We start from the raw sequence: 27,254 nt of genomic DNA, 5'->3' as shown, positions 1-27,254 counted from the left end.
TGTTGCATTAGTTTCTTTCTATTTTCAAGTGTGTTTTTCTAGAGTAGGAGGCCCCGCAACAGTTGGTACTACATTGGATTGGCCGGAGGGAAACACACTCTAAACTCTACGCTACTGTGATTGGTTGCTTACCTGTCAATCAACCGTGTTCTTACCTCAGTCGCTATATATTGCTCAACCTTTACATGTAACCTGTAACCTGAACATGCAACGATGAATGACAGCCGGATTGTCCCTCCCGCTGATCCAATCCGACACCAGGCCCATTAGACTGTCAGCGAAATGAAATATGGAGAATAGAAATGCATTTTCTTTCTTACTAAATATTTGCAGAATAATTGTTTGAACATTTCAAAACCTGCTTTGTTGACATCCATGTATGCTGCCAATAAGTCTTTTTCACTGATTTTCATCGAGTATGTTGCAATGTTTTATAACATTTTACGATTTGTCAGTTTGCAGAATAGCTTTTCATACCTCCCCATACTAATTCTCAAAATTCTCAAGATATATACAGAAGTAGGTATTTGAATCTGTTTGTGCAGTGAATACAGGACGTCATCTGTTACACTATAATACCCTGCTGTTTTATTATCAATATTGAGTTGGTACTGTCGAAGAAGATTAGGAGCACCAAAGATTATTGTGAGATTACAGAGAAGATGGTAAAAGAGTAAAAGACTAGCTATTTGTTCCTGTTTTGTTGTTTATGGTAAACAACAACAAAAAGTATTAATGCTGTATTACACTTACACTTTCTTTGTGTGTAGTTTACTACGACGGAGTTTTAGGTCCACGTTAAAGAAAAAAACAATAAGAGGAGAATTTGTTTTTATTTTTTTATTTGCTTTTGAGAAAAAAAAGTTTAAAATTTAGATATTTTTCCCTCTACTAAACTAAACTCAACAGTGACTCACTCTCTCTCTCTCTCTCTCTCTCTGTGCCGGGTCGTTTGGAGTCGGACTTCAAATGTCAAAGAAAATTGCTGCATTTGCATAATCCTGATGTGGTTTAACACATTTATGTTAATGTAATCTAGCGAGCCCCGTTGGAACTGTTTCAAAGTCCTCATTAAAAGTTCACCCTTTAATAACACAAATTGATGATGTCAATTTGCTAATAATTGTCACCTTCTGTCTGCAGGGACTCTCTGCATTTATGGTTACATGAATGTCAGCGCTGCAGGCCAGATGCCGGTGATGGAGGAGCTTGTCAGTGAGAGGTGAGCGTTAATCAACTTTTATGTTACATATTCACTGTTGTCTTTGATGGAGCGCTTCCTGAGAGGATGAGTCGAACTTTTTGACACTTTATTTATTTTATTTTTTTAAAGTTGTCACCTCCCCTCAATAAAACCGCGTACTTGGAAGTTGGTACTTCTGGATGTTGTGGTTTTCTTCTTTTGGGCCGTGGAAGTCTTACATTTTCATTTTACGTAATATTTTGTGTCACTTTAAACTATTCTTGCTCATCATCTATAACTTTTTTCTCTGTTTATACATGCTTGTGTTTTAACATTCCCTTTACTGTCTGTTGTAATAAGAACCTCTTCTTTTCTAATGCTATTATTTTTGTCAGTGAGGGCCGGTTGGGGAGCTTATAACACTTAGCGTATTTAAATCCTGCCTTTTGTTGCTCCTCTGCGTGTGAGTGAATGCATAATGTTTGCATTGCGGGATCAGTTCAGTGACCTTAATTCGCACAGATGCTGTGAGATATTTCTGGAGCATTCTGAAGTGGACTTCCTGAGTGAAGATTTGATCTACGAGCGAGTTGTGAAAGAAGAAGAATAAACTGAAATGTGCAGTTTTCAGAGCAGCTTCAGTGCTCGTCGTATGTCGGAGATTATGCAAAACTTTCCTCGAGGCGTTAACATCAGTCTCTTTAAAGTATATAAAACGAAAGCCACGATTTCATATTCATCGGTTATATATCATCACCGCTCACTGACCCTTTATGGTCTGCATTTATGATGCTGTCCATTATACAAATATACACAGTAATGAGGTGCGATTAAAAGGTTCTGTTGTGCACGAATGCGTCGCAGCTCAGTAATGTGCGTGGAGTCGCTTCATCACCGAAGACTTTCTGAAGCGTTTCAAAGTTCTCTGTTGACGATTTTCTGAGTTTGACACAAAATTTGATGCTCAAGTCCATCGTGAAATCTCAATGGTGCAGGTGCTGCCGTTGACCTAACCTGGAATACACGAAACGTATCGCTTCCACCTGCTACATGTGCATCCCGTCCGTGTGCAACTTTTTTTTTTTTTTTTATCACACCTCGCATTTAGACAAACAGAGAACTCTATAAATAATAAAAGTGAGGAAAATATTCTAAAACACAGCCGCCATCAACTCAAAGGCCAACCACCCACACTGACTCTGACGTCTTCACATATTCATCCTCACAAACTGTTTCCTGTTCTGTAAAAGTCTTTATCTGAGAAAAGCCTCATCTGCTGCGTTTGTGTAATAAAAAACAACCTCAAAAAGTCTGCGGGATCAAAGATGAACTGACAGCCGGAGCTTCCTGCTTCGAGGGTATTCTCATCCGCAGATATTTGGTTTAGCCGAGGAAACAATAGACAGCGTGGGATTTCCAGCGCCGCCTCTGTAGTCGTTTCGCCTCTCGGGCTCGTTCGTCTGATTAAAACACTGAAACTATAGGGTGGTCTTTTTTTTTCCTTTTTTTTTTCTTCGTTTGCTGCTTTGGAAGCTTAAAAGAGTCATTTTAGTCTCCGCTGCTTGGTTAACGTCCTCTAGCCTGGAGGGCAAGAGAGAAAGATGAGAGGGTTTTTTTTCTTGAGTTACCACTGTGAAGGCGTAGTTGGACTGCATTTCTCTTGACTGCTCGCTTCGACTGACAGATAATTAAAGAGGAGAAGAGGCGTAGAAGGGAGAGAAGGCTGATAGAAGAATAGAAAAAGCTGAACAAAAGACGTAAAGTCAGACTGAAGATGAGCTAATATCACAGTTGTTGTATTTCTAAGAAAGACCTTCCCTTTGTGGACATTTTCTCTTCCTCACTGGCGAGCTTGACCTCAAAAGTTGTTGTTTATTTCTTGGTTTAAAAAGAAAAAAAATTAGATCCCCATTTTTGTTAGTTCAGTAAAAGTGGACAAAAACAGGATTTTATTGTCAGAAGAAGGATGTTTAGGGTTGGAAGTTGTCGTATAATGTGTGCGGCTGCGGTATTTACAAGTGGAGGGATGTCAGCTTGTTCCTGAGATTCTGCTGTGACCTCGTTTTTTCTGCGCCGGGACGTTATGAATGAGATCCATATTTTATTGACGGCAGCCTTGAAATTTATGCATAAAATGGGGCGACTGTTGGGAAAGATATCACGTGTCAGTAGGACACTGAGGATTTTAAATAAAGGAATCGGTGTGATGAGACTTTAAAAAGATGGTTTGTGTACAAATATTCGACTGACTCAGCTGTTTTAAGGCCTCACCATTGGAAACTTATCTTTACTATCCTTGCCACACATTTTATTTTTATTTTTATTTACGAGCGTGAGCAACTACGTGTATCCGTGGAGTAAAAAAAAAATTATGAATGAAAAAACGTGCAAAACAGTCAAAGAACTGAGGAGATTAGAGTAGATTGCTGTACAATTAACACAACAACTTTTAGAACAGGATCAAGGTTCAGCTCTTCAGGATTCGCTGGGATCATTTTACCATAAAATGCACAAAGTTAAACATTAAAATCTCGTTTTCTTTTCAGATGTAGAAACCAATAAGTCAATGTGTGTTGCAGCTTTTATCTTAATCTACATTTGAACTATAAATAGTTGTTTAAGTACAGAATTTAATGGCCTTCATTGCAAAAAGCACCATTGTCTCCTTGCTGTGTTTGTTGATGCCTCAATGATGGAGCCAGCAGCACAAGTGAAACTCTTTGTTTTCAACAAAAGACCAAATACATCATCTCTTTTGTTCAACTGATAAGAAATGGTTGATTTTACTAAAAAGTGATGATGTACAATTTCTGCAAGCGTCATAATCCTTCAACTCTGAAACTCTGTGAAAGGAAGAATGTCCCTGCAAATATTCATGATGTGTCACACTAAATCTATCTGTAAGCTCCTTATCACTTGCATGTCAAACACATCCTGCAATCTAATAGCTCATGTCAGGGACTTTTGTTCAAACGCCGAGGACGATCGTCCCAGAACGACCGTACGGGGAGTCGATACGACGGAGTCGGACTCGGAGCGATCAGACAGCGGCGGGCTTCTCTTCTCCTCTCCTCCAATCAGCTCTCCCCTCTCGCTCTGCTGTTCAGTTTCCTTCTCCGCGTCACCTCAGGTGTCCCGTGACTGTTCCTGTTTTCTGGATGGTTGCTTTCAGCGGGAAAGTTCAGCCTCAGACCGAACACAGAAGCTGCTATTAATCATACGGAATAATGACGGCAGTGGATTCAAAACATTAGACAAGTCATTTTCAGCACGGCGTCCTTTAGAAGAAAAAACAACAACTTTATATCAAAGTTTTGTACCACACGTGTCTCCAAAAGTGTCAGAGAGCTACTCGTGTAGTCACATTTATTCACATAGCTGAGCTCCACCCAGACCAATACTCAAGAGGCCCCTACACACTTTACAGGTTTCTACAAACTTTACATCCAGTCCAGTTCTTATGGTCCAACATCCAGTGCTAGTTACATATTTTGCAATAGAAAATATATATTCACGGTATATCAGGCTCCATTCATCATCGATTATCTTAAGCCACCCACAGAGAGATTTGACACCTTGACTCTTCACTTGCTCACTGGCAGCAGCTCACAGCACAATATACGTCTGTTCTCTATCCGTCCATCGCTTCAGTCTCTCTTCGTGCCGTTTGGTGGCTGCGTTGCAGAGTGCAGACTTGGCAGGCAACACGGCACGCCGTCATTTTCTTTCCCAGGCTGAATAATTCATTCAGGAAACTGCTTACATAATCTCAATAAGAATCCTCCGTTCATATAAAAGAAACATTTGCTGATGCCTGGAAGTGAGCGTGCGCACACACAAACAGTGACACTCAAAAGACCAAAAGAAAAAGAGAGAGAGAGATCGACAGGAGATGGAGGCTTTCATTCAGCTCAGGAAGGATCAGATCTGTGGTTTGAAGAGCTCTAACGATGCCGTCATGAAATGGAGACCTGTCAAGCTCCTGAATCTGTTCTCCTACCCAGAGGAGAGGAGTCTGCAGGAGGTGGAGAGTGTGTGTGTGTGTGTGTGTGTGTGTGTGTGTGTGTGTGTGTGTGTGTGTGTGTGTGTGTGTGTGTGTGTGTGTGTGTGTGTGTGTGTGTGTGTGTGTGTGTGTGTGAGAGAGACAGCGCTCCATTATACAGCGTTTCCAAGCCGCTTCCATTCATGCTCGACATGGTGATTCATCCCACCTGTCTGTGATAGCACCTCCACGTGCAGCTCCGCCTCCAGCACCTCCTTCAGCTCTTTGATGCTTTTTCCTTTCATCGAACGGCATCTGGTCCGAAAACGTCTCCGTGTGGCTGCTGCTGCTGAGGACAACGTCGTGTCCACTTGGGTGTTATTTGACAGCGTGATTGGCAGGGACTCATCCTTTTTACAAAGCTCGAGTTTTACTTTGTCCCTTCTGTAATTATTTCACACTGACTTGCCAAAATACAAATTTGAGTGGCTGCGTGTAATATTTCAATCTTCGTCTTCCTACTTTCATCACGCACTGAGCTCGAGACTCTCGTGTCGTTTGTCATTTGAGGCGTTGCTTATGTTCATTCTGCAGCACTGCTGCAAGACAAAAGCAGGATGAGTGAAGGGAGCGGCGTGATTGCAAAAAGATGTCTTCACCTGCTTTGGCTGCAGAGCAAAACGCTTCAAGTTTGTAGAGAACAGAAAAAGGAAATAAAAAAGAAACATAAAAAGGTGGAGGAAGAAGGTTTCTTTAACGGCATCTCCACTGAAACAAATTATGTAATAACTTAAGTTCAAGTGCAGAAAAATTTGCGCTGACAAGTGGCTCCAAGCTGCAGACTTCCAGTCAATAGATCTCTTCTTGTAATTCTTTGATACACAATCTCATATTATTGTATCACCTAAAAGTCCTGTGTTCACACTCTCAGACAAATACGCTGCCGCAGACCTCTGCGCACTCACACACACACACACACACACACACACACACACACACACACACACACACACACACACACACACACACACACACACACACACACACACACACACACACACACACACACACACACTAGCACGCATTGGACAGTCGTGCAGGAGCAGCGGAGTGTATTTTAATGACATAGCGGAGGAGGAAACGGCAAATGCTGCTGTTTGTTTGGGTTTTTCTGTGCTGAGGTTTTTAGTTGTCAGTGTCTCCACACTGCTGATCAAAGCTGCAGCAGCTGCTTCTCTGTGTGTGTGTGTGTGGAGGGGGGGGGGGGGCATTAGATCTGGAGAGGCAACCAGGGCGGAGAATTTGTTGCTGCAGGATACGTGAAAAAAAAGAAGAAAAAAAACTAAAGAAATACCCTCCACTTATCTGCACCTGTGCCTCCGAGGGAGCTTTGAAAAGGAGCGGGGTTATGTGAGGTGAGCGGTCTTTTATTTTGAAAAGCTAACAACAAAATTAAGAGTAAAATACATTGGTTTTTTTTTCCACAATATGTTTATTGTCATTTCTTATATGACATAACAGAACTGACAACATACCGAGACAAACGTCTTTAAACGTGAGATAGCCACGCTTTGGCCTGTCTAGGTGTGACAGTTACACGTTTTGAAAGGCTGAAACTTACATAAATGTCTTCTAACCCCAACCATGTTGTTTTTATTAACGCCAACCACGTCTTTTAACTGTAAGTTTCATTTGCCTGCAAATTCCACAGCTCTATGCATGCAGTAGGTTTCATTTTCATCTACTACAGAAAAATGTGTAACTGTCACGCCTAGACAGGCCAAAACGTGTCTATTTCACATTTTGCCGTTATACCAGCTTTCAAAATGTACATCCATCACTAACATCCAGCACCATTCAGCACTTCTTTGGCCTGAAGTCTTTTTTGTCCTAGAAAGTAATAAGTTCGGATCCATTCATCATCTATCAAGTTAAACTCTTCACTTGCTCACTGGCAGCAGCTCACAGCACAATATACATCTGTTTTCTATCCGTCCATCGCTTCAGTCTCTCTTCGTGCCGTTTGGTAGCTGCATTGCAGAGTGCAGACTTGGCAGGCAACACGGCACGCTGTCATTTTCTTTCCCAGGCTGAATAATTCATTCAGGAAACTGCTTACATAATCTCAATAAGAATCCTCCGTTCATATAAAAGAAACATTTGCTGATGCCTGGAAGTGAGCGTGCGCACACACAAACGGTGGCGCTCAAAAGACCAAAAGAAAAAAGAAGAGCGGTCGGAGACGGAGGCTTTCATTCAGCTCAGGAAGGATCAGATCTGTGGTTTGAAGAGCTCTAACGATGCCGTCATGAAATGGAGACCTGTCAAGCTCCTGAATCTGTTCTCCTACCCAGAGGAGAGGAGTCTGCAGGAGGTGGAGAGTGTGTGTGTGTGTGTGTGTGTGTGTGTGTGTGTGTGTGTGTGTGTGTGTGTGTGTGTGTGTGTGTGTGTGTGTGTGTGTGTGTGTGTGTGTGTGTGTGTGTGTGTGTGTGTGTGAGAGAGAGAGAGACAGAGCTCCATTATACAGTGTTTCCAAGCTGCTTCTATTCAAGCTTGACATGGTGGTTTATCCCACCTGTCTATGATAGCAGCTCCAGGCTCGTGGCAGCTCAGCCTCCAGCACCTCCTGCAGCTCTTTGATGCTTTTTCCTTTCAGAGAAGACAAAATCCTCCATCAGTCCGTTCATTCGCACGTCGCATCTCATCTCGTCTCGTCTCGTCTCATCTGAAAACTTCTCTGCGGCTGCTGCTGAGGTCCTGACCTGAAATTTACATTTTAAAGATGCACTTTGTGTTTTTGGATCTCAAAATAAACACAACTAAATGCTAACTAAACGCAACAATTCCCGTGTAAGCTCGGAGGAAAGAAATAGCATAATAATAAATTCCTCAATCAGGCAATCAACAGAAATTGTGATGGTTACTTTCTCCTATTTAATTGATCAAATGATTAACACAGAGTTAATATGTTTATTATGTTTGAGTTCACACCTCCTTAAAGTGAATAAAACAGCTGGAATTGCATTTACAGTCTGAGAACTGTATCCTGCACATTAAAGACAGGCTGAGGAGAGGGAAAGGTTTCCTCACTGTGACCTGTGAATCTGGGATTGTTCTGGGCAAACATTGCAGCAGTTGCCTGCTCCTGTTGATATCAGCAACGATTTGTTCCCTCCTCACCGGGGAGGTGCTCAACATCTTTTTAAGGACATTTTGTGTGATGTTTAAGAAGTGGAGACAATTTCATTATAAACTTCATTATACGCTGTTAAAGATGGTTAGTGAATTGTTGCTGGAAAGTTAATTGTAGACGCTCCCTTTTGAATATCAACTGATTGAGGCAGTAATTATATGTCAGCTGGTATATCAGAGCCGACCTGTCGGGTTTCTTTGGTTTGCACATTTTTCTGACAGTTCTTTTTTCTTTGACATCCTCCTCCTGTATGTCATCTGATAAGAACAATTCATTTGTTTGTGGAAGAGGCAGCACTGCCGAGCCTGAATGAGAAAGGAAACTTATTATTCACTTGAAAATAAGAAGCAAGTTCTTCCCTCCATCCTCATCCAGCTCTCACGAGTCAAAGTGACTCACAAGGTGAAACCTCGGAGGTATTGTAGCACCTGACATTCAGCTCATGCGCCTTAGTGTTGATCTCTGTGGCTGTGTGTGTGTGTGTGTGTGTGTGTGTGTGTGTGTGTGTGTGTGTGTGTGTGTGTGTGTGTGTGTGTGTGTGTGTGTGTGTGTGTGTCTCAGGGGGAGGAGGGTGGTCACGTTTTCCTTTTTCTCTTTTTGATCCTCGAAGGAGATGAGAGGATGTATTTTGCTGAGGGGAGATGATTATCAGCTGGATGTGACAGACATGTTCAGTCTACCTGTGAAGACCCAAATCTGCTCTAATTACATGCAGATAGAGCAGAAAGAAGTGGAAATCCTCCAGGGGGTGAAAATGTTCTGCATGTTAATGCGCAGTAAAGTTTCAAATGTGGCATACTCGCACTTCCAGGGCTGAAAATACACTTCTGGTTCTCTGCAATCTGTCAAAAAGCAAAATAGCATCTAGCTGAAATGTGGTTTACTTTTTGTTGTTGTTGTTGCTGTTGTTTGTAGCTCTGTCTGACTTCTTAACAATTTCCTGGAGCGGTATCGCAGTAAAAAGTGACTCTGAAACTGTCTATGTGGCAGAACTGTGAAAACAGGTGTTGTGTTTCCCCTTCAGGGAAAGGACACCTGCTCTTTTATTACATGAACTGAGATGAAACTGTAGACGGGCGCCATCGTTTATTTAAGAACACATCCTCCTTGGTCACATGACAGGGCTGAGTGTATCGTTTGCTCAACCGCTGCATCAATAATGATGTTATAGTTATATTAAATGTGACCCATTCGGTGAAATCCGCTCTTTCTTTGTGGGTTTTTTTGTCGCTCCGAGCATCCGTACCGTAACAGGATAGTCGCACACTTAAAATGCTCGCGGCGGCTAGCTTGGTTTTTAACACGTGACATCTCACTCAACTTCATGTCCATGGATTTCTCTTTTTTTTTTTTTTTTTTTATCAGATATCGTAGTTCCAACCTGAGCAGTTTAGAGTTTTTATGTTCTGTATTTATTCAGTTTGAGAAACCGTCTCCAGAAAGCAATAAAACGGACTAGATGGCGTCTCTGTCGCTAGGGTCGTCTTCGAGTTTGAAGATCACCGTTCTGCATCAACAGAGTCTCCAATCAGAAGACTCAGATTTCAGAGGTCAAGAGTGGTGTAGCTTTTCATCCAATCATACGTTTTTATTTACTGGAAATGCGTCCAATAGGACATCAGTTTTACCTCTGTGCCATCAGTCACATGATAATACAGCGTGTTCTTGTATTCCCAGGGCGTCTAATGATAAACAGAGATCCACAGAAGGTTTCCTTTGGTGTCAACACAGGGACCGTCCGAGTGGAAGAAGGAGGTCATGTCCCAGAGTAGAATAAGTGACTGTGTCCATGTAGAAGGAGGTTAAATATGGTTGGATAGATAAACACACAGGACCTTTAACCAGAAGAAGCAGCAGTTGAGTACGTGAGGAAGTCAAAATCCAAGATTTATTTTTTATTGTTAGTCATTTAGATGACAATCGCAGTTAATTTAATAAAAGTACTTCTTTTAATTCAAATCTTGATCCTTTCCTCGACCTAATCATGTGGTCTCAGGTGTCTGAATTATCAATGGGACACCTATGGCTTCGGGAAAAAACGGTAATATTTTACTGCCGTAGGATGAGAATAGGTTGGAAAACACACTGAACACAGAAGCGTGATGGATCCGATCTCTACAAGCTTTACAAAGCCATGTGGGAAACAGTGTTCTGCATGTATGCACAACTATGCAGTCACAATCTTGACTTTTGTCCAGACAGATGTTTAGTTCTGAAACTTTACAGCTTTTCTTTTTTTTTTTTTTTTTTTTACCTTAATGTGTGTGTGTGTGTGTGTGTGTGTGTGTGTGTGTGTGTGTGTGTGTGTGTGTGTGTGTGTGTGTGTGTGTGTGTGTGTGTGTGTGTGTGTGTGTGTGTGTGTGTGTGTGATAAGCAGGTTTAAATTGGAAAATGTGCTTATAAAGCTTATAAACTTTCAGATTTTGAGTAATCGCATGCTTGTACCGAAGGTCTCATGATTTATTTATATTCAAGTTCTATTTTCACGCCTCCTGTGAGGAAACACTTTGCAGCAATGTCAGTTTTTTAAATGTGTTTAGATTTAAGTGTTGAATCTGAAAGGCAAATTGTGTGACAGCAGGCAGGTCACTGACCCAAAATGAAGGCTAATTGTCCAAATCTGTTTAACATTCAGTGAAGAGGCTGATTGTCCTTCAGCTCTCGGACCGTCTGAAGCAGACCTTTAAACGTGACGCTGAGTTCCCGCCCTACTGTACTTTGTTTGAGTTTGGATAGAGCACGAGCATGAGTTTTCAGGATTCAACAGTGTTGTTTTCTAAAACAAACAGAAATGACATAAATTCTTTGTAAATTTTTGCGACTAAATTCATATCTGGACGACACAGAAAATGTGTAATGTATTACATTCAATTTTTTGATTGTAGTTCATTTATTTTTCTTATATTTTTGTGTTATTTTGTCGGAAAATTTCCGCAAACTTTTAGAAGTTTGAGTGGCTTTAATTGTAAGACGTGTGCAGATATTGTAGAGATAAATTCTTGATTTCTTGTCACTGAGCATTAACAGAGTTTAGCTCATTGATCTTTTTAGTAACCAACAACTCTTAAATCCTAATGGAGAAAAGAAACTGCTTCAAGTTTTAGACATCAACATAATCCAGATAGCTCAGCCACCGAGACTGAAGATCAATAGTATCGACACAAGAAAATCCTGCTGCATTGATATCACAGTCACTCAGCAGGCAGACATGGATGATTTTGAATTTTATTTCACTTCATTATTTGAAATGAATACAGTTTTTGAAAATGTATTCATGTCTTGTCACGCATGAATTAAATGATTACAAAACTCATTAGAAAGTCCATTAGTGGGATCGAAGCGGGATCGGCCATAGCCATGCAAACTAATGGAGACCGACATATCGTGACACAGCGACAAACACACACAGTGTATATCCTCTCCTCTTTAAAACACTCCGTATGATACACAGATTAAAGACTCTTGTTTTCCTTGATTTTGTCTCATTAATAATCTAATAATCTAATAGTCGGTGCTTCGTGCTTCCGTCTTGACAGTTCACCGTGCTCGGGCCTGTTTTCCTCACGGTTGCACAGTCAAGCTCGGAGTCAGCGAAGTGGCATTTTTCCGTCTGGTGTGCATACTGCAAGTTTGTTTTCCTCGCCTGCTTCTGTTTGGTGTTTCTGGTGACTCGTTGTCAGCTCGGCTGCAGCTGAGTAGGAGGAGAGCTGCAGTCGGCGTTGTCAGGAGGGATCAGGCTGTGCCGAGGAGCTCGGCTGTCACACCAGCGCTGCTCAGATCAGATCAAGATGCACGGCATAAAGTCAAGGTGGCTGCTGGATTATTTTCATGTCTGCTGAGTGATGCTCATGTAAGCAGATCGTTTTCTAAACCCTGTTCTGAAGCTTCGTCAGCCTTTTTGTGTGATAGCGGCTGGTAGAATCCTTTTAAGATGGAAAGGATGTGATAGTGGAGTTTTTCCTTCAGTGTGGATCAGACTCACTCTGCTTCCCCCAACGTTGATTCAAGGACTTGTACTATATACTCACTCTGCACCTACATCAGTCTTTCACACATGGCTGTGAGTATAGATCAGTGTTTCTCATACATAGACTTACTTTGGGGGGCCCACAGGTTTATTGACAGAAGCACAAGTACAACGTATATTTGGCGATCTATTTCAGCATCTATTATTATTTTTATTACGTTTTTTTTTAACCTGTCTGAAAGAACGACACTATCAATGCGATCCATTAACGAATATATAACCTACCGTAGCTATCGTGTCAGTGCGGCAGAGGTTTAAGCTCCGCCCTAAGTGAGACACAGAGATCAGAGGACAGAAACACAGAAGAGACTCTCACACAGACCTGAAAAGAAAAGGCACGCATGTAAATACCATAAATACAATAATTTCAGGTAGACCGCAACAGTGGGGCAGCGCTATGAAGAGTGTCTGTCCCTGAGTGAGTGGGACATCAAAGTTACACTGCAGGTTGGCTGAATGCCACGACTTTTCAAAATAAAAGCCCTCCAGTTGTATCCTTGATTGTGGATTATAATACTGAGTCATCTTATTTGTAGAATGGCCTATGTTTTGTCACTATTTAGTTGGCCGAGCACCCTATCACGCAATATAAGTAAAACAAAAAAAATAATTAGTGGATCCTCTCCAAAATTGTATGGGTTCTTCCTTGGCCCATGCTGCAGCTTTCCACCAAGTTGAATACAAATCAGCCCAATAGTTCTACCGTAATCCTGCTAAAAAAACAACAACAAGCAAACAAACCACCTGCTGAAAACACAAGCTCCTTGACGAAGGTGACATAAAACCACAAACAGTTTCTTCAGCGAATCATCACAGACTGATAATGTACTAATAATAACATAACATAATAACTGATTTTTATAAATTTAGGGTAGTCGTGCCATTTGGCAGCGCACTCGGGATAATTAAACTCTTAATTAATTTGACAGAAATGTTGAAAGTGCATCTAAGCTGTCTAACTGTTAAACTGTAGCAGAGAACACACACACACACACACACACACACACACACACACACACACACACACACACACACACACACACACACACACACACACACACACACACACACACACACACGATATCTCCTGTCAAGTGTGTGAAGTAAAACTACTCTGACTTTACATTTTGACCAGCGGCATGAATTTCTGTTGTCATCCCAATGCAGCTTCTTCACCGGCTGCCCTTTACCAAAGAAAACAGGTAACCAAGCAACAAAGAGGGCACTCGCATCTAATTACCACACACACAGAAACAAAGTGCTACATTTATGTGAAGCAAAAAAGAAAAATAACAGAAAAGTGCAACTCCACTGGCAATATGTATTAAATTTGATAGTTCAAATACCACAATTATTGGAGAGACTGAGTTTCAAAGAAGAAGTCTAGCAGCTCCAGTCTCAATGAAGATACTCCTGAAGTATAATGACACAAAGCTGTCGTGTGTGTTAGTGTGTCCTCGTGCACAATCTGTGGACGTTCGCAGGTACTGTTGTTGAGGGCAGATTTTGAGGCGTTAGAATTAAAATCTGTGAGTGAATTATTTGTGGATGGAAAGTGACTCATTCCGGTGTGGGAGCTTGAATGTGGGCGAACGCATGTACATGCCTGTTAATGTTCCTTTTTTCTCCATTAACACTACATTTTTACACGTGTACTGAGACAGCAGGGTGGGCGGGGCAACCTGAGTGACTCAGACAAAGACAAAGTGAGAGCTTGAATTTAATAACCGTAAATCAAAATTCTGCAGGAGGAAGTGAGGATGAAACTTTTTATGACTTTTATGCAACGCAGCAGCAGCCAACAAAAGCCACTGAGAAGTTTGTGTTTCCAAACCAACAGCAGAAATCCAATCTGCTCCTTGTTTCCTGTCAGTGTTCACAAGAGGGTCCATTCACCAAAATAATACTAAAACCTATTTTCTCTGGAAAATGCTGGAGTTTTGAGATTGTCTCTGGAGATTCTCTATCCTCTTTCTAAGAATAAATGGGAGACCTTACTTTGAATAGTTATTAATGGAACCAGCCTCCATCAGAAACATCCCTGTGAAGGTGTGAAGTGTGTATTTTCCAATGGACACACTACTGTGTTTGAAGCTAGAAAAAAAAACAACTGTCCAGTTTCCAATCAAAAGGAAGAAAAACGATAATTCCTTTGTACGGAGACATTTTTATCTACAGACTATTTGCATATAAATGGTATGAAATCAAAGCTAAAGCCGTCTCCTTTGTCTCAGTGCGATGTTTTGATAATAAATTCTAATTACTAAAGAAGCAAAAACTTCAGCTTCACTCTACTGCTAACATACTGTGGAGGATAACGGTTCAAATAAAGCTATAGGCTCTTTCCATTTGGTAAAAAGTAAAGAGAAATCCCAAATTTATTGATAGAACAAACATTTTTCACAGAGCTGGTTTTTGTACCTGTCGTTTCTGGAATATTAATGACTGTATTTAAATGTGAGGAGGATCCTGCTGCATGTTTAAATACAGTCTATGAAATTTAGTAACTGCTTCATAGAAATTATTTTTGGACGTTAAGTGTTTCACACGAAAACTTTACGGATGATTCATAGCAACAGAGAGTTTCAGGAGGGGCAAATAATGGCACAAAGACTTTGAGATGTTTTGATTAAAATCTACCATCACAACTTTAAGTCAGACTGCCCATATAATGTAATATAATACAACACTAAAAGACTATATAGCTTCGAAAAGGGCAACAGAATTTAATTAACTTCTAACAGACTCAAAAAATGGATAATTAGATTTGTTCCATTGCACCATGGAGCCCTTTGCCCTTGCGTGGCTTTAGCTGCAGGGATGTCAGCGCTAGGCTAACCTGCTCACAGCTGAAATGCTCACATGCCATAAATTTAATCCTATACGTTGGTATAGGATTAAATTCATGTAGAAATCAAATGATAATCAAACAGCTCAGGAGCCAACAGCAGAAGAGCTGCAGGTCAGTGTGTGAATCTAAATGAATGCAAAACAGAAAAACAGCATTATTCTTACAGTTGTACTTCTCTGGAAAAATAAAAAATTGGTGATCAAATTACTGTAAAGGGTCCGAGAGTCATTCATAGCTAATTTAAGTCTTGCATTAGCAATATGGAGAAAGGAAGCGTTTTCCCGTTAGTTTGACCCCGATTCTTGGCTATTGAAATGACACGGAGTGATGGATGGATGTGAGTCAGTCGTACCAAGGTGAGATTTGGACAGTCTGTGGATGCCGATCCGCCCCTTCTCCTCCTCCATCATCTCTGTTTGTTCAATCTGTCTCCGTCTGTTTCTGGCCACCAGTTTCTTCTTCTGCTTTCTTTCTCTTTATTCTCACTCTCCTCGGCTTTTTATATTTCTGCCTCTACTTTTCCTGAACTCCAGTGAGTCCATCCCTTTTAGCGACACACGCACTCAATATTGCACTTTTCCTAAGAGCCTCAGCAGCCGTTCATCCCAGAGGCCGGAGACTCGTCTCCGACGCACAGCAATCTCCCAGAGTCCCAAAATAAAAACAGACCCATCAGGTGAGAGATCAGCAGGGAATACGTGGGATTCAGCAGCAACTGGGTGTTTCATTTCCTATTCTTTGGATTCTGCAGCGTCACAGTGCTCCAACTATTCTGTCTGATATTTTGTTAGGACTCCTTAACAGCCTATAAAATAGAAATAAAATCAATATTTTTTATTTTCTGATTACATTTCAGATGTGTTTTTCGGTTGTCTGATGGAACCAATATGCAGCACTGCCAGTGCTCATTTTCATGCTTTAAATCTTTTTTTTTTCCTTGATGTTTATTTGTGGTTTGTGTATCAGGCTCTGAGCAGTCCTGAAACATCAGAGAACTAACTAACTGATGTGCACCTTGTGTGTACACAAGACTTTATTTAGAGGTACATTTTTCTTGTTATAGCATAAAAAAAAAAATAATAAAAAAAAAATTGTTCCTCTAAAGGAAGTTTTTGTCTGTCAAACGCAAAAGACAGAAATACTTCTAATCAGGACAGTTTGTACCGTTGTGAACAGCTGATGAATGTGAAGACACCCAGAATAAGATCAAATGGTGATAGCCAAAGCTGGAGGAATTTTTGTCCCCCGTCCGTCTGTCCCGTTCTTTTAAACGCGATATCTCAATAATGTCTGGAGGGAATTTCTTTAAACTTGGCAAAACCATTCGCCAGATACCAAGAGGGAACTGATTCGATTCGAAAGTCAGAATTGTGACCTCAATTCCACACGTGCACATGATGTCTTAAGAACGCCTGGGTGAAATTTTTTCAAATGTGACACGATTGTTCACTTTGTCTCCAGGTTGTATTGATTAAATGTTGTCGGTCAAAAGTCACTATGAGTTCACATCCGTTTCCCACTATGAGAGCAATTAAACAAAACAAAAAATTTAAACTTGAGTGAGAGACAACATAATAGACTGGATTAGGGAGATGTTGTTCATCCATTGATGTCCAAAACTTTGTTTTGACAGCTGTATGGGAGAAAAGTATAAGTGTATATAACTTTTACGCTTCTAAATAGAAACCCTCCTTGCTGAACAATATTGTGTAACGCTGGCTCCAAGTACAGCAGGACTGCTGCAGTGGCCTCCACCTCCCCTTGCTGTCCCTGTAGTTCTGTCCCCGTTCCAGATAGTGACCCAATATACTGCACACTAATTGTCCTTTATAGTGTCTTGCAGTTCGTAATTTAAGAGTCAATATAATATATTTTATAATACCAGGAAATATCACCCTAACTGTGGCCCTGGATGCCAATTCCACTTAATAAATAAAAAGCAAACAAAAGCAGAGTGACTTACACTTGGTCAAAACAGGTTGCCTGGCAACCCAAACTGGTGTTTGACTGCGGCTGTCACCAGCTTGAATTTTCCCAGGAGCCTTCAGGAGACGGATGGGCTCCATTAAAACCAGTCTGTTATCAGTCACTCTGTCAGCATGTAAATAAGACTGTATTTTAAGGATTTGGACTTTTGAATTGTGTTTTCACTGCACATGCTGTCGCTATGAGCTTCAGCTGATTGCTACAAAATGAAAATTAAACGCATCATACTTTGCATCTTAAGACAGTCTGTCAGAATTTTTGTTTTTTGGAGTTGTACGAATAATGATGAACTGCTGACTAAAATGGCATCAAAAGGAATTACTGCCATTCTCTCACACTTAGACACACACACACACACACACACACACACACACACACACACACACACACACACACACACACACACACACACACACACTGCTCCGGCTATGCTTTCATATCACGCCCTGGCAACGCCCACCGACTGCAGCATATCTCCACCGGTATCACCAAGGTTACCAGCGGTAGCCACGGATACCGTCGGAGCCGCCTGTGAAAATGTAATTATCATAATGTTTTCCGACTCCTCTTTCTCCACTCATGAAAGCTGCTCTCACCTAAAGGTGCAAATTGAAAAAGTGTTAAAGCGGCACAGCGGCACGCATCCTTTTCAATTTCATAAAGGAGCAGTTCGGATGTTGGAATGGCCGACGAGTTCTACCTAAAGAGATGTCAATCATCCCGTTCAGAGTTGGTAGTTATTCAATAGTTCAACTTTTTCCTTTGAAGCGTGTCCCTGTCTGAGAGTGCCGGGGGAGGAGGTGAGGATGTGGGTCACGCGTGCTCCACCGGCTCAGTACCGGCTCCATCAGACCTTGCCCCAGGTGCAACCCATTTCCGGATTTCCCTCTGTCGCTTTCCAGGGCGAAGCTATCATCACAATGAAACCAATAAATGACTCATAATTGGAGGGGAAATGGACACACTGCCACAGAAAACTGATGCAAAGTAATTGGAGGAGGCGCAGCTCCTACTGACTGCTTCCTTGACTTTGTGATTGTGCGTGCAATGTGTGCGGTAAGCTGCCAGAATCACGCCTCGTGCCTTTTTTGGAGGGGGAAATTGTTACGGAGACAATTAGCCTCAAATGACTCGCACCGCTTCTTATTTCCACATTAACACTGACACCGCCTGATGCCTCACGCTGGTTTGTCACTAATTTGAGTTTGAATCACACGAGGAATTAGTCAGTGAGTCTGGAAGAAAAAAGGAAAAAAGGGGGGCGAGAGCTGCTGCCTGTTTCATTCCCCTCTGGCTGAATTCAGAGCAGTGATTCAATCCTGTTTCCTTTTTTCTGACTTCCACAAGGCTTTTGAAAGCAGGAATCTGTCCTTACATTGGAAGCTGAGAAATCAATTGTATGACACTTCCTATTGTGTTTACTGTACTTATAATAATCACATTTTGGGCTTCTTCCATTATTCATTCAGTTGATCAGGTGCAATATTGACAATCATGTAATCAGTTCATTATGAGTACTGCTGTCTAAACAATTACAGGCTTTTGATTTGAGATGAACTTGAGTGCAGTTTGTTTCTGCTTCCTCATAAATGTCGTAGTGAAAGAAGAAAATCAACGTAAAAGTTTACTCACTAGTTGTTTTAGAGCTTTTTGTTGTATTTCGCTGTCTTTATGAAATGAACATAATTATCATTTCTGCCAGGCAGAAACTAGGTTTTGAAACAAAATGATTTAATCTGAAGAGGATTTTATTGCAATGATAGATTGTTTGAGTTTTATGACTTAAATACAAAAGTGCAGGCGGTTTTCTGGTAATTATTAAAAAAAAAAAAAAAACGCCTATGTTTCTAAAGATTAGCTTTACAAATATGGAAGCATCCTATTATATAAAACTTGTGACTCTCTTTGACTTTTCTTCCCAACCTCTGCTTCACTCATCTGGGCCACAGGAAAATGTATGTACCAATAAAAATACAGCAAAGTTAATGTTTCGGTGAAAAGGACGATGAAAAAAGTGATGTTAACTTCACACATTCACACTTACAGACCGTCCCGGACCTCGGTGTGTCTTTATAACGAGGCGGGTTTCCACCGTGGGCCTTTTCTATTCTGAAGCCTCTCTGGTGTACATTTAATGTCAAGATGGTTATTGTCCTTCTCTGCCTACACCACCGGTCACACATCATTAACCGTCCCGTTCAGGAAGATGAGGACATCACATTACGCTCAGACAGGCGTCTCATGAGTCCTCATGAGTTTCAGTGGTCTGAAACGGGCCCAGACCCTCCCGGTCCATTAGGACACGGCACAGAAAACAACAAACCCTCATTCTGATAGCAGGCTGCAGAATTAGATTTTCTTTACTCACTTAACTACAAGCAATTTGTGAAAATCACATTTGTGATTCCAGAAGCGGCTTTGAACGGTATCGATTTACCACAACTGTAGTAACTTATTTTTAGATGTTAAATATTACTGAACTGTAAAGAAATAACTGTTTGTGAACAAGGTTCGGCTGTGACCAACACAGTATTGCAGGGTTCATGTATTTAATTACAATTACATTTCCTGGATGTAGAAAGAAGATTTCTGAGTATACTTGCAAGTTTCAAATCATGTCATTGTGAATCTTTGCATGTAGGTTTTACATTTACAAGACGTGTAACTTTCACGCCTCGACAGCCCAAAGCGTGACTTTCTAAAGGCGTGTCAATTTGACGTTTTGTCGTGGTACTGGGTTGGAGTCAGGGCGAAGCATGTGGGATTCGAGGATGAGCACAACGAGCGGTGCTGCACTTTGACCTGTGCCCCTTTTTCGAACTAAAGTTTACTGATTTATAAACTGATTTCGGTGGAAATCGGCCATCTCTCCAAACAGCTTTGATGCCTGTTTGGTTTTCAAAACATGAATCTCAAAAAGTCAAGGGCAGCTCACGGAGCAGCACATCCATCCTGAGAGAGCTCCTGTCAGCCATCTGTCAGATGATTCAAAGTCACTCCGACCGCCTGACGTCTAACTCTGATGGACGAGCGCTGACGGCACGTGGAGAGTTTCTCCCTGCGTGAAACCAGAATATAGTGAGAGAGGTGATATTTGAATGGCCGGCAGTGAAAAGCAGCTAGTTGAGGATTCAGGTTTGATACCAGAATATCCTGCGGAGCGGCATTAGTAAACAGAACAGGCTTGTAGGTCATGTTGAACACGTCCAGGAAACATTGCGAGTCCAGCTTTGTCTGTTGTTGTTGTTGTTGTTGGTGTTGTTGTTGTTGTTGTTGTAGTTGTAGCTGTCTCCGAAACATGCATGTGTTTCATGCCAAAATTTATATTTACGACTTCCTGTCACAGGAAAAGGTTCCAGAATTTAAATGCATACCGTGTCAACTCGTGTGCTCGTTTCAGTCGCAGCCCAGGTGTTGAATGTTCAATAGAAATGTCTGCATGGCGTAAAAAAAAAAAAAAAAGTTCAAAAACTAGTTGTTACTGCAGAAAACATTGTGGAGCGACGAGACTTCAGTCGATGTGTGCGTGAGCGAGCCGGAGAGAGCGTCGGTGTCAATTATGAAAGGGTGAGACAAAAAGACAAAAGCAGAGACTGAATGGCTTTTGATTGACGTACAAAGTCATCTGTATGTTTGCATTTTTTGTGAGAGTTTTGTGTGTGTGTGTGTGTGTGTGTGTGTGTGTGTGTGTGTGTGTGTGTGTGTGTGTGTGTGTGTGTGTGTGTGTGTGTGTGTGTGTGTGTGTGTGTGTACCTAAATGATTGCAGTTGTGCACCACTGATGATTATGATTACTTCTCTTGTGTATTCTGCTCTTCATCTGATGCAGGTGGTGTTTTCTCCGTTTTTGAAAAAGCTTTCTGTTGAATCTGTCTTTGTGTTCATTTTCCATCTCGATGTTGTGGTGAGCGCGACTCGTAAAAAGTGCAACGTTTGGTCCAACTACAGCTTTGTGTTCGGACAAACGGCATCCGCTCTTGTTTCTGCAGGTTGAAAATGATGCATCTGTTTCGGTGAAGTCTGTGTTTCTGGGGAGAGTTAAAGCTTTTAAAACGGGGAAGTCGAGAGAGTTACACTAACTTGACATTTACGATCGTAGTGACGGGTTGTATTTTAAATTCCAGTTTATGATCATTTGGGACAAAATGTATGTAATCTTGCTCATCATTTATATACGTTTTAGAGGAAGCCGGTCTGTGATGGTTCAGTTTTAATTTTACTCTTCTCCTTTGCTTCTGCATAAGTTTGGCAAATCTGTTTTGTTTTGTTTTTTCCAGTTTGTCTCATTGTGTGACTGTTTCTTAACTTCATTTTGGTCGTATCGTATGAAACCATAATTATTTTTCCTTGTTTTCATCAGTCAAATACAAAAAGAAACCTGTAATGAAGGCAGTTCTTTTCTGTCACAGTTGACCGTCTGTCAGTTTGGATGTCCGTCACAATACGAGCTACGAAAACAGCAACGAGTCGAAGTCGTCCGAACCGTCACAAACACTTAAACGCTCCCTGGAGCTCTTTGACAGCCACAACTTTCAGAGCAGATCGTGTTTCATACCTTCTATTTTATGCCCCTCTCAGAGGCGAGGTAACGATAACAGAACGTAATTGGAACAAAACTCCAGTTGGACGTGCCGTGCTTTAAAAAGCCCCGGTCGGGGAAAAGCAAATAATCTTCGAGGGTGAATCGCAGAACAGCCGTTGAGAGGTGGGAACCTTCGGCGTGACTAAAGCGACATGTCAGAACGTGATTGACCAGCTCAGGGGTGTGTAATTGCATGTTTGGAAGACGTTTCATGTATTGATCCTGCGACCTGGAGAATTTTTTTGGGTTCGGAGGTTTATTTGAAAAAGATTACATACAGGTGTCCAGTTCACGCTGGAGAATGAACGTTTATTTTCCCGTCACGATCAGAGGAAAAAATGTGATGATTTTTGCAGATCCGAGAGGGGTTTCAGATGGATGAAAAAACTTCAAGTTGAACACGCAGTCCACTAAACTTTTTTTTAATAAAAGAAAACTGATTATAACAAGGATGTTCTGTTTATCTGTTTAAGATGGAGAACCTTCTGCAAAATAAGAACCTGCCATCGAGGTCGCTCACGCTAATTTTTCCAGCTGACTAAACCGCCGGATTTCATAACTTAGTTTTTACTTCAGAGCTTTTGAAAATAATTCTTTTGTTTTTTTCCAGCCTGAGCTCAGTGGGGGAACCTGCTGTGACCCAGTCCCTTGTTCCAACACATTTTGCCCTGTTTGTGTTGTCGATAAGCAACGTTTAATACCACTTCGAACAGAACCCTTGGCCTCTGGTGCCGGTCCGCATAATAGCACGCTTGTCTTTGCCTGCTGAGAGAGAACACCAGTGTCCAGACAGCTTTTGTTTGCAATTAGGGATTCCCACTGAGGCCTTCAGAAACAGCTGACATGTTTTTGTTTTTTTAAATAAGAAACAATGTCAAGTTGGAGGCGGGTCCCTGCTATTTTAGAGACACACATGGGATCCGATGTAAGTATGCAAATTTGGATATGCTTGGGCGAGCAGGGACAGAGGAAACTGATTGGGATGTTGGAGGAAGGACGGGATGGGATGTGAGTGAGACGGTCTTGTGGAGTTGAATTTACTCCATTACAGAAATGTGGTACAGTAAGTTTTAGAAAAAAACAACAACCGTGATTGCATGTTTGTGGGATGAGCAGACTCACGTTCTGGTTCAGATGGTCGTCCACCTCTGAGCCGGCTCTGTCGGAGGGCTTCTTCCTGTTAAGAAGGGAATCTATGAATTATGTTTCTCTCTTTCAAGTTTTTCAGATCTCAATCTTACGATGTAAAGTGCCCTGAGATGACCTGTGTTGTGATGGTGGATTTTGTAAATCAAAAGTTGATCAACTTTGACAGCATCATCAAAAAGGAAAATGGAGGTGCTTCCCTCATCGCTGGCTTTGTGCATATAGACTCAAATAGATCTGGTTTTAGTGTCTTGTTTTCCCCGGATGAAAAAGTACTCAACAAATAAAAGACAGGTTACAGATTTAAAAACTGCAGATATCATCATCTGACATAGCCGGCTGTTTAGCTGGAGCCTTAATCGACCACAGAAATAGAGATGATCGACAGCTGTGAATGTTGTCGTGAGTCAACTCAAACAAATAACAACTTTTAATATGACAAATGAATGTGATAAATGTGAAAAGTATTACGTTAAATGCTCCTGCAACTTGTGCGTCAAATGAAAATGAGGTCAGCGAGATGAAAACGTTTCTTGTTTTTCTTGTCAGTAAAAAAATTGAATGTGAAAAAGTGAAACTACTCTATCCATCTATCAGATGACAATACAAAACTCCACTATGTCCCATCCCTTGTGGCTCTCTTTTAAATGTCCTTTCAGCGGATAAGAAGGCCGAGAGTCCTGCAGGACATCTCACCCAGAAATAGGAGGTTTTGTAATGCTGTTTTGTCCTCAGATGAACAACAACTTTCTAGGACTGTCGAGCTTAAACCTTTAAATCATGTATCAGCCCTGCATGCTGCACGTCAGAGTCCTCTGCTCACTCTGCATGACTCATGATTTTATCGCCAACGTCATTATTAGTTTTTTAATTTAACGTTATCTTACCGTACACAGCTCGACGAAAGCAGTTTTCTAAAGTTTGTAAATGTGGCATTAAGAATAAAACATGAAGATAACAGAAAAGAAGTAAAAGAGAATAAATGAAACTAGAATAGAAAGCTGTATTGTTTCACCGTAGCACTGGAGCATTTTTTTTTTGTGCAGATTGTGAATGCATCAGCTGCAGTGAAGTGTTGAGGTGGGAACCAATGGGGACCAGAAAGGAACTAACAACACACTTCTCTTCTGACTTATTACGACTACTGTCCAATCAGCTGACCTAAGTTGAATCGGCGGCTCAATGCTGCAGCTTCCGTTCTTCCAGGACATCGGTGCGGACCACTGAGTCATCACGGCTGAATAAAACAACAAAAACAACCCTCTGCTCTTTAGATCCAATCAGGGGGCCACTTAAGTAGCTCATTCAGTGCAGCCACCTGATGCCGTGCTGCATATTAGAGGCTGCAGCCGACTGTAAAGGCTGCGATGGAGAGCGTTGTCAGGAAGTGTAGTCGACTGATTTCTCATCTTTTTTCTTTTTTCTTTTTTCATTTCCGGACACAATCGTAAAGATTATTTTTTTAAAACATCTTCCCAAGTCGCCTTTGAAAGATTTAGCTCCATCTCCACCTGCGTCTGCTGCAAATGAGCCGAGTCAAACTGAATCAGACAGCTGAATGTAGAAACAAAGCCAGAAAAGAATCATATTAATCGTATACGTTTTGTCTTCATGAGGAGTAAAAGAAACCAGCTGTCCAGTGGTGGAGGTATCCACACCCCCCCCCCCTCAATCTCGTTCCTTATTCTTCTTTTAAAAAAAATTGCCTTTTTTGCCGGCTTTAACATCTTCAAAAACTCATGCTACAGTATGACTTCTTTTGAATATTTCAACATACAGTATGAATTTTTAATCACTTTTTGGAGAATGACCTTTTTCTGAACTGACATGCATGCCTCAAATGGGGAATTGAACCCAGTTACTTCTCACTGTGAGGCAACTGCTATAACCACTGCACCACTGTCATACTAGAGCATGTCGTCCAAGAAGTGACCCAAAATTGACTTCCGGGTCACTTCTTGGACGACACGTCACGGGCACACCAATCAACGAAAACAAATTCTTATGATAAATTTTAATCCCAAACATGTTATGAGTGCACAGACTAAATTTCAAGTCGGTCCGACAAAATCCCTAGGAGGAGTTCGTTAAAGTACAACATGTGTGAATCGCCAAAAATGGCGACTAAATTCAAAATGGCGGACTTCCTGTTGAGTTGATGTAACGGTGCAATGTAACTTTTTTGTACGTCTCGGTGTGATACACACGTCCACCGAATTTTGCGCATGTAGGTAAATGTAGCCGCCGGGGCCTCTGTTTAGGGGGCGCTAGCGAGCTATTTAGCCACGCCCACTCACGACTCCACTAAAATATAAACTTGTTCGCCGGGAGAGACGCGTGTACCAACTTTCAGGAGTTTTTGAATATAATAAATCCTCCAAAAATGCAGTTATTTACCGAGAATCAATAATCGCTTGAATAAGAATAGGGCTTTCGCTCCATCGGTGCTCGGGCCCGAAACATCAGTTGGCACAAATGAATCTATCATCTACTGTTTGTTTTTATTTCGATGTGTCTTTCCAAAAAACACATTAAATATGCTTAGTTTTTCCTTTAAGAATTAGGAGGCAGATGCCGGCAGCGTCGAGTGTGAAGGTGACGGACTAATTAACAATCAGTTAAGTCTTTGTTTTGAAAGCTTCTGCGTTTGATTCATTCATCATCAAACTCAAAAGGGCTCTAATAAAAGAGGATATTTGTATGCTGCCTGTCAGACTTTGTTAAAAGGTAGTTGCTCCTACAATAACACGCATATCAATGTCTCATTCGGGGGAAGAGGTCGGACCGCGTAGCCGGCAAATTCGAGATGAAAGAAGATTAGCGGGGTGCTACTGAGGCCGTTTCTTGCTCTCTCGCTCTCTTTTTGTTGTTGTTTGTTTGTTGGTGTAATGATGCTTCTGTTGAGAAGCTGCGAGTTCCCATTTGATCTGATTAGTGCGTTGGCACCGCTGATCAAAGAGCCTCATTTGCACACTATCACCTCGCCTTTGAACCTCAGATGCCGGAAAGCAAAATAATTTGGCAGACGGGGAGACGAGACGAGACGAGACGAGACGAGACGAGACGAGACTCCTCGAATTCTGACTCGGAGGCGTAAATGAGCTTATTGAAAAAAAAAAAAATAAAAAAGACACATACATTGTCGTAATTTACTGCAGACTTGCGGGACAAAGAAGACATTTCTCTAGCATGAAGATCCGTTCTCTCTCCTGCTGCGTAAACTCAGATGGCTGCTGCGCCACCCCCTCCCCCTCCCCCGCCCCTCCTCCACCCCCTCCCCGTCTCTCTCCTGACAAGCCTTCAAAGTGCAAGAGGCCGCAAACCTCCGGAGGATTACTATAATGCATTACCAATGTCAAACAAGTCTGAGATTACTTACAGAGAGCTCCTAAACCACACATCGTACTCCGAGGGCTTTGATTCACGCCGGGTTTCCTTTTAAAGACGTGCCGTTGAAGCCGTGCCGAGGTTACATGTATGGCAGCCTGCAAGTTTCATGCCGTGAAATATATCACGTCACCCCCGCAATAAGCACTTTAAATCTGGCCTTCTTAAAGTTTTACCTGCCGAGACCAGAAGAAAAATGACAATTTTGTTTTTGTTTTTGCATTTTTTTTTCTTCACACGCCGGCCAGCGAGGTGTTCGTTCGATCGAAGGTCTCGAGCCGTTGAGGAATCCTCGGACGGTGATCCGCTCTGGACGACAGCTGTGTCATAATGCCAGAGACATTAGTCGTGGAAAACTTTTTAATATCTACTGTCAAAGGTGGGGGTTGAGGTTTATGCCACTCAGCACTTGCAGCAGTGATTTAAGCGTCAATTTAAAGACTTTATCGTTTTTGATTATGAAGAAATGAGCTATTAAACACAATTAAACCCACATTCAGAAAAGGTTTCCTGGATTTTGGAGAAATGAATTATTCATGGTTACTGTGGATTGTTTAGTTTTATAGGTGGGTGGAGCTTTTGAAACACCACCTTGTTTTTCTGATCTCGCAGGCTACCTTTAAGGTGGAGGAGATAGAAATAATTCCCATTGACACCTAAGTGGGAATGGAATAAATATCCCATATTTTGTGCTATAGGTCATATATTATAGTGGTTAAAGGTAATTGTGTAAATTTTATACCAGATTTCAGACTTGTCATAAATTGATGAGCTTCTTAGAGGTTATTCAATGTCTATCTTCCCCACGATGGACATTTTTTACTGCAAATGACTTCACCAGTACGTGCAGGTAATTAAGCTGAGTCAAGCAATTAGTGAGATCACATTTTTGCTGAGTCAGCTTCCCCTTATGATACA

General features: G+C 41.5%; 1 protein-coding gene across 1 annotated transcript in view; it reads left to right on the top strand.

Annotated features, from left to right (window-relative positions):
• Window positions 1–27,254, top strand: part of htr4 (5-hydroxytryptamine receptor 4) — a 112,561-nt gene that overhangs the window by 32,437 nt on the left and 52,870 nt on the right. Inside the window, exon 2 of the mRNA XM_069710089.1 lies at window positions 1,144–1,222. Coding sequence (XP_069566190.1) covers window positions 1,167–1,222 — 56 coding nt within the window. The 5' untranslated portion in view covers window positions 1,144–1,166. The remainder of the gene's footprint in view (window positions 1–1,143; window positions 1,223–27,254) is intronic.

The sequence above is a fragment of the Brachyistius frenatus genome, unplaced genomic scaffold (assembly GCF_029030835.1).
Source record: "Brachyistius frenatus isolate BFR_SWC_R1_liver_20210118 unplaced genomic scaffold, ASM2903083v1 Contig_89, whole genome shotgun sequence".
In the NCBI taxonomy this organism is placed as follows: domain Eukaryota; kingdom Metazoa; phylum Chordata; class Actinopteri; family Embiotocidae; genus Brachyistius; species Brachyistius frenatus.
Note: the sequence above shows the minus strand (reverse complement) of the source record. Positions and strands in the feature narration are given on the sequence as shown.